General features: G+C 37.3%; 1 protein-coding gene across 1 annotated transcript in view; it reads left to right on the top strand.

Moving 5' to 3' along the window:
* stim2b (stromal interaction molecule 2b) overlaps nucleotides 1-12,499 on the top strand; it is a 36,710-nt gene that overhangs the window by 14,311 nt on the left and 9,900 nt on the right. Inside the window, exon 2 of the mRNA XM_033983616.2 lies at nucleotides 1,756-1,886. Coding sequence (XP_033839507.1) covers nucleotides 1,756-1,886 — 131 coding nt within the window. The remainder of the gene's footprint in view (nucleotides 1-1,755; nucleotides 1,887-12,499) is intronic.

The raw sequence follows: 12,499 nt of genomic DNA, 5'->3' as shown, positions 1-12,499 counted from the left end.
TGTCACAGAACTTGTCCAAAACGTGCTTAAAAACATGTCTTGAGTGGGAACGCTCGTGCTGTCACATTAGTTAATTCTTCAACAAGTAAATGACAGTGTTTTATCTCACAATGATGTTGAAATAAATATTAAATTGAGAACAAAGACGGAACAGAATGAGGCCACCGGCATCGAAGAAAAAAGCGTGTTTGTAAAGTTAAAAATGGAACCTTCATCAATACGGCATAAAACACAAGGGAAGTTGATGCTCTGAGCCATTTTTAAATGAGTAAACAGTCAAATAGATAGGCCTATGCAAACAGCAGCCTATGTAAACTCTGGTAGGCTAAGCAAATGCTTTATGTAACTTGCAATGAACACTTTTGGTCTGCCGGATATGCCCCATCACACATGTGCTATTGCTTTTATGAGTGATGGGATTTTGTCTAGATCTACTCAAGTGTCTGTGCAATGTTGTACTTTAACGATAATGCAATCTCAATTTTAACAGTCAAATTTGTATTATTCTTCAGACCAGATTAATTTACCTCTGCTCTATGTACAACCTATTTATTTAGTATTTAGTTATTTAGTGCGAGACGTCAGCAGAGCATCTGTTTGTATCTGTTCATACAACACACGTGTACCAGGTCTTCTCCAGTATTCTGTTACTCTGGGCTATTTCCTACCACTGGCCTCGTCTTTAGGGTCCATTAATCCTAGTTTTAGTGAGCATTCGTTCAGTAAAGTGCACCTTTCTTTGTCAGTTATCTATATTATAATTAGTATTGGGTGGCACAAAACAAGTTGGTTTGAACCATGAACAAATATGCATATTATGCTGATGCAAGGCAACAACATTAGGTTACAAATTAAATTGTCAATGAAAGCTGTTCAGATGCCTTTTTGTATGTCGAAACAAGCTGTTGCCTCCTGTGATACAAAGCATTCAAGCTAGCAAAAAAGCCTGACCACAATTGTTAAAAAGCTAATGGGTTCTTCATCAAGCAAAGACTGCTAGGGAACACAGAACCAGATAATATGATATACTACCCATAACGAATATATTCTAAACTATATTATTTTTCAGCTAGCTAAATGGTTTGTAGCATCAGGATTATCATAATGACGTTCAAGTGATCTGCAGTCTCGTGTTTTTTAGTTCCTCATTTCAAAGTTTGTACAGTTATTGGTCTAACCAGTGTTTTGATCTGCTTTATACACGGTTGTGTGCGGCTCCACTGTGACATTGGCACAGGTCCAGCTCAAACGGGCCACTGCTTCAGAAGGCTGTAATAATGGACTCTTTTCCCCAAAGGACCCGAGTAAAAGGAGTGAGACGCTCTGGGAATGACAACAGCACACCACAGACCCAGCAGTTATCTAACACAAGGATGTTTTCTTTTGTATCCCACAACTGTTTAGCTTTAACTGTTTATTTTTGTATTTCATTTTTATTGGACTATGACTAAGCAAAATGTGTTGTTATGGTAGTGTTCGTATGCTCTCCTGACCTTAATTTGAATGGTAATAGGGATTGCCATAGGGAGGGAGTGGTTTTGTCCCATGGCTGCTTAGGTAAAATGTGCAAACATGTCAGGATGCTTCCTTGTGTTTGCCTATATGGAAATGTGCAAATTGAAATGTAGGCCCTTGGGTGTTTCTTTTGAGTGCTTTCAAGCTGTTCAAAGATCCCTAAATATGTAAATGTTTACAACCTATAGTGGTACAGTATTATCTTACTCTATTTGACTATGATGTCTTTTTTTCCCACAGATCCCTGCCTTATAGTGATGCCACCATGTATGGGTGAAGCAGACCGCTTCAGTCTGGAGGCCCTCCGCCACATCCACAAACAGCTAGATGACGACAATGACGGGGGTATAGAAGTCAACGAGAGTGTGGAGGTAAGAAGTCCTGCTACAAAGATGAATCAGAGAATATCATTGCAAGGATAGATAAATTGATAAACAGCTTGAGATACAATGGCAAGCTAGTTGGACTTTCCTGTTATAAAAAACTCATTTGCATGTATTCTGAAGAGTTTCAGCATTCCTGATACTGTTAATTTAACAAAGATAAGGAACGTATCAATATTCAAATGCCCTACGGCTACTCTTTGGGTAACCTTGCAGCATAAAATATATTTCAATTTTAAGGAGAGGCTTAGTGTTGTAGAAATACTACTTAATTCTCTCATTAGTACCATCCTTTATCAGTTGTACCAACCTAAAATGTATCAGAATATGAATATACCGATAAGAAATACTTTTAATGTTGCAATTTCACATTAAATATTGTTAGATCATGATAAAGTCAAAAATGCGGTTGCAGTTAATTGGCTGGAGGGGCAGACAGTTTGACATGTGAGACTGCCCTGTCCCGCTGTGCCCTGTGAGTATCCTGTCTACTATCTTACCCATCTGCACAGAAGAGACGTCTCATTCTGTGTATGTTGGTTGAAGTCATTTTTAACTGACTGAGAAGCACTGGTGTGAGAAACTTGTATACCGTGCGTCCCTTCCGTGGCGCCTCAATCAAGATCTGGACGCTGTTTGCTTATGAGGCCAGACCAAAGCCCCTGAGAGCTGGCCCTGAGCCCAAACCATGAGGGTCCAGGGTGGGCTGGTGCGTGTCCACCATACTGTTGACTGGTGACTTTAAAAGGCCAGCCACTCCGGTGTCTTGGGCCTGGAGTTGTTTTTGGCTGACGCTCATATTTCCATTCTGGCTAATATGACTTTTATACTATGATGGATCTAGCTTTTAGTCATTTAGCTAGCATTATGTAAGATGGATATTTTAACTTTTGACAGTTATATGAATTTGTGCTCTTTTCACACTAAAATCATATATTAAGAGATAAGAGCTTTTTTCAGCACAAAGTCTAAATGAAGTGGTTCAGAACACTTTTGTGATATTTTGGCTTTGCATAGCAATCATTATAACTCTACAACTCTGCCCAAAATAACAGCCTTTTGATACACCGACCTAAAAATATTTAGTTATAAAAGCATTGCACCTGCTTTCTAATTTGATGCTTAGAAAGAAATTTACTTTTTGATTAAGTGGTATTTCTATTGGTGTGATTGCTCTTTGTCATGCTCTATTAATATATCACTCTCTTTCTATGTAAATTGTAACTGTGATTTTAAAGGAGCTGTTAAAGGTTGTAAGTTGTTTCGTTGATTCAAACTTGCACGTTCACATCAAAAGTGGGACTTAACCACAACTAACCAAAGCTAAACCTTGACTAGATCAGGACTTAAAACCGGGACCAACAACAACATAACCAAACCAGGTCCATATTAAGACTAAGATGGGCTCAATTTAGAAACAAGCAATGGAAAGTGTGAAAGAGCCCTAAAGTTTCCTATCCCAGACTCTCCTGTTTTACTTGTAGATGCATTGGTGACAATAACATCCTTCTCCTACTTGAGAAACCACTGTCCTATAAGGGAAATTATTATTATTTCATATAAGATGTTATAGACCAGTAAGTGAGTCTTTGAATTTGGGTACTGACCCCCAGGTTGGGAATGACAATGAACAAGTTTTGTCAACAAACTATTTATTAGGACTATAAAGAGAAGGGGAAGGTATTGAGTGAGTTAACTTGATATTTGTGAGTAAATTGAGATATGTACAGTATGTATGCCTAGGTATTATTGTGTCTTGTGAGTGAATAGTTTTGCTTGTGACTTACCCACTTTAGTTGACTGATGGATGCACACAGCACCCCAGCTCTACTTATAATAAGGGATACACAGTAGACTTAGTGGTGTTTCCTGGCACCAACTTGAAAGGAGTTCCACCGCGTTGAAAAGCACTGGGGGTCATGTCCTGTGGCGTGCATCTGGTCAGTTTCTGGATCCCGACACTGATCTTATCTTATCTTACAGACTACTACCCAAACCAAAACGATTCTCTATATATGTGGTTTGCAAGGTGCTTCACTTTAATTGAAGTATGTTAAGTATTTGACACTTTATTGTATGAGTAATCCTGAACCGGAACATGAATAGTCAGTAGCTTAGTGTGACTCTCATTCGTCATGTTATAGCCGTCTTGTTTTTCATGACAGGCATTGCAGAGATTGTTTGGTGGTTGATAAAAGATGACATAAGGTCTGCCACTCAGCAATGTTGTGTACATGTCACGCATTCACTCTAAGAAAAAGATGATGACTCAGACTGATTGGATTGTGGGACCTAGTTTTAATGAGACAATAACAATATATATAATATATTATATTTTATTTGTCTTTTATACAGTCGCCTTTGATATTTTTGTGATGATGACTACTACTCTCACTTCACAATTATTTACATTTTGAGTCCAGCAATTTGTATCAAATAAAAAGGAAATGATGAACAGTGTTGATGCAAAAATTGATCCCTGGGGAACTCAAACAACAATTGCTATCATGCCACTCTTTGTTCCTCACCTCACACGCAGTTTAAACATAATAACTAGCTGCCTCAAATGAATTATTAATGTCACTTGTTTACCTTTGGGTGATTTGTATTCCAGCATGCGTCATTGCTACAAGACACACTAAACTCGTGTGTAAACTTATTGCTTCTCAAATAAGGAAGCTGTGGCGCCACTTTAAGTTGTGTGCCTCTCTGATATGTCACATCAAGTCATTATCATTGAGTTGATGAACACTAAAAGGCCATGAGGTACTTCTGAAGTCAGATGAGTTTCCCTGAGAATAAACATGGCCTCCTGGGAAATGGAGGCACAACTATTTTTGGCTGTGCAGTCTTTAAAACGATCACTTTTTTACAATCCATCCTTCAGCTCCTGTAATTTGACTACTGTGAAAAAATTTTTTTAGGGGTGGCAATCCAGCTATAATCTTGAGTAGGGTTGTCAGAAGTATCCAAAAGCAGATATTAATCAATACTAAAACTAGTATCAAAACTTATAATAATCATTTACAGGTATTGATTCTAAAAAAGGCACATTCCCAGAATAGAAATGAACCTTTTCTGAATATCTTTAGAATGACCTTGAGCTGTATCAGAACAAGTATAAGACACATAGACTAGCAAATGGAACCTACCTGGATGATTGAAGGATTATACAGATATAAGGCCACATGGTAGTGTAGAAGAAAGTACTATTATTTAATGCTGAAAATCACGTTCTATTGGCTAAATAAAGGCTGTTTTTTATGATCATCATGGTATCGGAATCAGTATTAAGTATTGAGTCTAGTCTTTAATATTGAAATCAAGTTTGAAATTTTAGTATCGTGACAACAGTAATCTCAGGTTAGTTGGCGAGCTTGTTCATCGCCAGGGAGTTTTGAGTGACGAGCTAGTGCCTCTTTTGCAGATCACGGTCGCGGGGGACGGCAGGTGTCCTCTCCGGGTCTGTCCGCTGCCAAGAAGACGTTAGATCAGGTTGCATGGCTTTGAGTAGCTAGAAGCAGCTCCAGGTCTTAAACAGGGCTGCGGTTGAACACTGTGTTTGAGTTTAAAGAGAGGTTGTGCATGTGAGCGGCACATCTGTGTGAGGGGACCGCGGCCTGGCATGGACAGGGTAACCCGAGCAGGCACATGGGTCCCTCTGCTCGTCTATAGAAAGAAAAGAATCTTGAACGGTCTGCACAGGGGTCTGGAAATGTTCTTAAAGGAGCGTCATGGAGGTGTCAGTTCACCAAATGTTACATAAAGTTGTGATCAGGGCCAGGCGACGGCTCCTAATCATCAGTCAGTTGTTGGATTATTTGTGACATTACCGTGATATGACTGGGAATCTTTGGGACTTTTTGTATCCATATCTATACTTCATAAGTAACTAGTAATGCTACATAGCATTTTTTAAATTAAAGATAGTCCATTCTTTTATTAACATAATTGACAATATAAATTGTATGTTTTGACCCTTTCACATAAATAATACCATTTTCAGTCTTTGCATAGTTTTAAACAATAAGACAGAATACAGAATAAGTGTCTGATTCGTGACCTTTGATGACCTTTTGACCTTCTGTCCTCCTATTCTCTATTCTGCTCATAAAATGGGCTTCCTTTTATTTTGAGTTCTGTTCTTTTCCCTTTATGACCCAGATCAGGAATGCCTTTGCATATATTTAGTGAAATTCATTTTCATCTACATACTTGCATTTTATAACTGGAAATACGAACTTGTTTTTCTTAAAAAAGACATATTGTGCCTTATAGTTATAACATAATGATCCATGACTGTCACAGATTATAATTTGAACATTTTAAATCGCAATATTTAGCTAAAATGACTTAAAACTGGCCCCTCCTATGGATAGCTACAGATCACACTTGCATGTAATATTTTTTTTAACATTTGTACCAAAATGGTAACTCTGCCGAATCCTACACATATCATTGAATAAGAAAATAATATTGAACACTGAAGTAAGTGCAGAGTAGTGGGCGTATTCAATTCAATTCATTTTATTTTTGCAACGCCCAAAATCACAACAACAGTTGTCTCGAAGGGCGTTCATGTTTTGGTTGATGGGGGAAACCGGAGTACCCGGAGGAAACCCATCCAAACACGGGGGGAAACATGCAAAACTCCACACAGAAAGGCCTGGGCGACCCGGGGATCGAACCAAACCTTCTTGCTGTGAGGCATGAGTGTTGCCACTCAGCCACCGTGCTGCCTACACACAAAAACAAACAGGAGTTGATTGGCAATATGGTGTCTTAAAAATAAGCGATTAAAGATTGCTCAAACTTGCACAAATCGCTCCAGAAACAACTTTGAAAGGGTAAATGAGAAACAACTATAACCTGAAAAGGCGATTTTGTGTAATAGGTCTGCTTTAAGTGTTGTTTGCTATGCCATTCTCTTACAATACCTATTTTAAAGTATTAGGGCTGCAACAATTAATCTGAATAATTGTAACTAGTGGTGGGCTATTAAAATCATAATTGCTGTTATCTGGGTAGTAAGCCACATACCAAAATAACAGTGACACTATTAAATAAAAAGATTCAGCTTTTCATCAATAATAAACTTAATTTAAAATATTCTCTATCTAGAAGTCTTCAGTCACCATATTTATTTGGTAAATAGGGTTGTTAGTACTCAGTGCACAAGAGAAATAGCCGTGTTGACGAATTGGAAAAAAAACTATTGCTGACTAGTTGACTACTAAAATAATCATTAGCTGCAGCCCTATAAACTGTTCACTCCTTTTTATATCTACTCTCCAAAGAGATCAAGTGTCTGTATATGTGGTTGCTCTTAAAATGATGGAAAAAATGTAATAAGTCTAGGACTGAGAAACTGAACAGATGGACAGATGCTGTAAATGCCAGGCTTGAATACATACACTGTAGAGCACAGGATCATGGGAAATAATCCTCTATCTGAAATCACAAGTGAACAAGTGGCTCTTTGTTGACTGCTGTCAGAGTGTGACCAAGCATCTTGTACTCCTGTATGTTATGCATTGGATGTACTTTCCAGCTACTTGCTACATGTTACTTGTGTCAGTGTGTTTAATACTTAAGCTTAATCATCTGATCGAATCTGTGTATGGACAAGCTTGTATCACTAATCAGTTAACCTGCTTATTAATCCTAGGCAATGAAAAATAAGTTAATAATAATTTAAAAAAAAAAGTTCTACACAAAACTGTATAAAGGATGGCTTCTACAACTGCCAGTTATGGCTTGTCCATTTACTTCACACTCTGGAGATTGACAATAAACTAGGGTTGTCAAAAGTATCGAAATCAGATATTAATAGATGCAAAAACTAGTATCAAAACTAGATACTCATTTGAGCAGGTATCAATACTTAAAAAGTCACATTCACAGGACAGAAATGAGCCTTTCCTGAATAGTTTTAGAATGACCTTGAGCTGTATCAGAACAACTATAAGACCACATAGTCTAGACTAGTATATACTTATGGACAACTATGACATTCTATTATCTAAAGAGTGCTTTTATTATTAATTTGGTATTAGACTTAGGGAGTATCTGATCTATTCCTTTGTATCCAAATCCAGCCTGAAATTGTATTATTGTGAAAATGATAAACACATATATTCATAGCTGAAATGTTATGTCAATGCCAACCAGCTAGTTTTTAGACTATTTGGAGCCACCATCATCTCAGAATCAAAATTATAAAGCAATTATTTTTATTACGGACATGCAGCCGACCAGCAGAAGAATATAGTTATCAAAAAATACGAACATTTTAATATCAGTATCCGTACCCTCATATACAGTTTGACAATGATGAGGTATGAACAGAATATTGCAGATTGTACAGGGACACTTTACAGCACAGAGTTCTGCGGTCTCTTCTGATAATGTGGAAAAACTAAAACTCAAATGAAATTAAAACCGAAAATACGCATGCTTTGACTGTGAATGTCCTTGAAGCTGTCTTTTCTGCAGGCAGGACTTGGCATACTTGAGCGCGCGCTGTGGTCCCTCCAGTGACTCAGCAGACACCGGGCTCTTGGCTTCACGTCAGCCACCATCCTCATTAGCATTACCATTGTGTCAGAGGAGACCCAGTGTTATGGTGATTAGCAGCGCTTTGTCCAGATTCAGCAGACCTTCAAACGGGCTATATGGTCCGTAAAACGAATGTGTGACGTATTAAGACTAATTACGTGCTGAGTAAGTGGTGAGGATTGCAAATCTACGAGGTTTGTAAGAAACGCAGTGTTTAATCAACGCACTTAACGTGATACACAGATTATGTGGGCGAAAACAAATAATAGAAAGTGGTGGTTCTGTTTTTCTGTTTTATAACCATCTGAGTTCTAGATTAAATTTGACCTTCAAGACCTTCAAAATTTAATTCATTTGGGTATTTTTAATGGAGAGGTCTTCAGCCAAACCCCTGTCAGTAAAAGCATGTGGTTTGGAGCAGAGGCCAGACTTTGGAGGGAGAAATTGTTTTGCGTGTGTGTGTTAACTTGTACTGATTATGTTAATGAAATCAATATTGAAAACCATTTTGATTTGTTTTTTTCTAAATAATTTATTTTTGAAAAGGGAATTGCAAAATGAGATTGACCAATCTGAGGGAAAATATTATGAATGTTTTTATGCCCAGTCCTACCTGTGTTCATGTATGACCTTTTGGGGCTTCTGTAATCATTTAAAGACTCATTTGAATCATTTAATCATATACGCTTTTGTGGGCTGAATTGTAACCGAGTAGTACTTGGATATTTGACCCTTTTCAGCCACAGTAGTTGTAGTCTTCCTTGCGAATTTTGCTCTTATGTCCAGCATAGCACCTTATTGTCAGATTCAGTGTAAGAAGGTAGAAACCAGGGCAGCTTGCTCTTGAATCATTCTGACATTGACAGTGAATGTGATAATATGTGTTTTTTTTCTGAACCGCAAGTGATTTCTCCAAGGATTTTTTCAAACAGCATTTTGATCACAACAGATTTTTTTTCTCTGACAGACAAAAGACTTACCACCTCATTGTATGCTCAACGTCTGATCTGAAGTACTACTGGAATGCACACTTGGCATTGAACGCTATATAGACACACCGTGCTACATTTGTTTAGCGAGTAGCATGTACTATCTCAATGGATTCACAGCAAAAAGTGTCAGTTGTCAGTTAACAACATACTCCCTGCTAATTCCATCAATGCTGCTATTGTGTTATCAGGAAAACAATGCTATCATATGCCATGTGCTGCGTGAGCTCATCCACACTGACGTCGACCTGTTGTTCAGACCAGGAAATAACAACTATCAACAATCATGTTATTTTTAGTGTTGTCACGATAACACATTTTGAAGTTTGATATATTGCTGAAATAAATATAGATGATAAACGATGATATTGATACTAACTTATGCCACTGACACAATAACCCAAGAGCAGATTTAAACCACAAAAACTATTCTAAATCTGGAATATTGTTAAAAATAAATACATCTGCTGCTTAAATCTTATCCTATAGCCAAAAAACAAAAACAAAAAAATCACAGTTGTGCAAATGTACATATAATAAACACTGACCCCAAAAAATATTGTTCCAGTTTTTTATATAGAACAATAAGTCGATATAGTAATCATCATGACAGGCCTAATTAGTGTATTGTCACACTTGTATACTTGAGGAGTTTATTACTATTAGTGATGTGTGATGTGACGGCTTTAAATTAATTTAGCTTGTATCCTTTTAAATGGTCACATTTTTATGTAGCGTTTTTCCACCTTTGAGGCACTCAAAGCGCTTTACATGAAGTGACCACTCACCAATTCACACGCGCATTCATATAGCGGTGTACGCAGACACTAGGGACAAGGCGGGTAAAGTGCCTTGCCCATGGACACAATGACAGCATTTATTTGTGGGAGCTAGAATCGCACCACCGACCTGTGAGTCTGTGGATCTGACCGCTCAACCAATAAAGTTCATGTAGGAAGTGGGATTCGAACCGCCAACCATCTGATCAGTGGACAGACACTCCATACTGCGACGTACTAAGTGAGCTACTGTCAAAATAAAGCAAATATAGATTTTAAAAATAATTTAACTGTCACTTTGTTAAATTATGTTTATGTTAAAATCACTGGCCAGATTAATTCTTCAAACTTTTTGATTGTGTAAAAAATCTGTTCTTTTGTACTATTGTTAAGCATTTTGGGAACTAGAGCCACTAATTTGTGATCATCACTGTTACCTCTTTAGCACTTTGTAAGTGCACTTATTCCTGTTGAAGTCAAAACACAGTCAATGAGAGCCATATAGAGTGAATGATAATGTAAATACGAGATGTTCTTCAGACAATGTTGACTGACCCGGTTTATTTGCCTGTGACAAATCATGTAGCACGCAAGCAAGCAACGTTTATTTGTATAGCACATTTCACAGAGGAGGAAGTCACAAAGTGCTTCATAAGAAGAAGTTAAAACTTATATCACACAAGCACAACAGACTTATTACAACAGTATGGCAGTCAATATTGTCCTTTATTAATGAATAAAAATGATGTATTATTATTATTATTATTTTTTCTCCACTACTTAAAGGTTTACTCAATATATATAAAACGTTATATATGTATATACATACACAGTACATATATATATATATATATATATATATATATATATATATATATATATATATATATATATATATATATATATATATATATATATATATATATATATATATATATATATATATATATATTCATATTCATTTAGCTTGTTTTCTTTTATTGATATATTTCCTTGCTAGCAGCCAACCTCCATAACTAGAGGTTGGCAAAAAGGTGCCCTATGTTACTTGCACTATGTTAAACCTGCTTGTCTCCATTTTACCTTGAATGTTCCACAATATGCTATTGCCTGTCTTCTCAATGAAGACAAGCAGGTGACGCCACCAGGCCAAGTTACTAGACAAATCTGTGGTGAGGCCATCCTTTTCACAGTAATAATGCATTATTTACTTATTAACAGACATAATCTAATGAGCATCTACAGTATTTTGGTTGAATAAGTAATTTCACTCTGGCCATTTTTTTTAAACTTTATATATATTAAAAAAAAAAGCACCAATAAAAGGACATGTTTTATACTTTGTTCCACTATTAGGTTGCAGGAAGTCTGTATATGACTTTGAATTAAGAAGATGTATTACTTTTTGTTACCACCAAAAACACAAAGAAAACCCTGTGTAAAAGCTCACCCAATTGCTATGGCAGGATAACCCGGTTTGGTGGGAATGGCTTTTGAGTGTAGATTTGGACAGGCCTGTAGTTTATGCCCAGGCCTCACTGAAAGCGTTTGGTGGTCAGCCATCGATCTGCTCTGTCTCACTCATGTGGTTGTGGTGGGCCGTTGGAGGGGATTTCTCTGGCTCTGTTCTCGGAGGGGGGAGGGAGGAGAGGGGCGAGGGGCATCCGGAAAGTGCAGGTGGAAGTGGTGCCCCCGCCATCACACTGTTTCTCTTTTCAAAAAGTCCCTAAAAGGAAGAAAAGAAGAGTGCGTGTCACCTCAACACAGTTCTCTCTACTTTCACAAGTTTGGACTGAAAGAAAAATGCTAATACTGAAACTGTGGCTGCACCATAAATTGTAGGGTTGTTGTTTATTTCAATTTTGGCTAATGCAGTGTCTTGTCAGTGATTTTCTTTTTATTGCATAAACAATTATAAAATAAATTCAGATATTCAAAAGTTTAAAGAGGCTTTTTGGGACTTTCTACCATGTTATAACATTCCCTCATCTAAAACACGCCTCAAGAGGTTTTATATGTCATCCTTGCATGTTTCAGTAATCTTGCAGTCTCTCCTGGGCCCTATTCAAACCCTCCTTACTTTTTGCAGTATGATCTTGTCTCAACCCACAAGCATACGCACGACCATTTTTCATAAATATACAAAAGCAGGATACAAAACAATACACTACAACTCAACAAAGCTGACGCGATGTGCAGTAGTTTAATTAGAGGAATGCACACTAATTGTGTTTTGATACTAGTCTCAAGGAGGAACAAGGGAGGAACGGGGTGT

This window comes from Periophthalmus magnuspinnatus, chromosome 18 (assembly GCF_009829125.3).
Source record: "Periophthalmus magnuspinnatus isolate fPerMag1 chromosome 18, fPerMag1.2.pri, whole genome shotgun sequence".
NCBI classification, from domain to species: Eukaryota; Metazoa; Chordata; class Actinopteri; order Gobiiformes; family Gobiidae; genus Periophthalmus; species Periophthalmus magnuspinnatus.
Note: the sequence above shows the minus strand (reverse complement) of the source record. Positions and strands in the feature narration are given on the sequence as shown.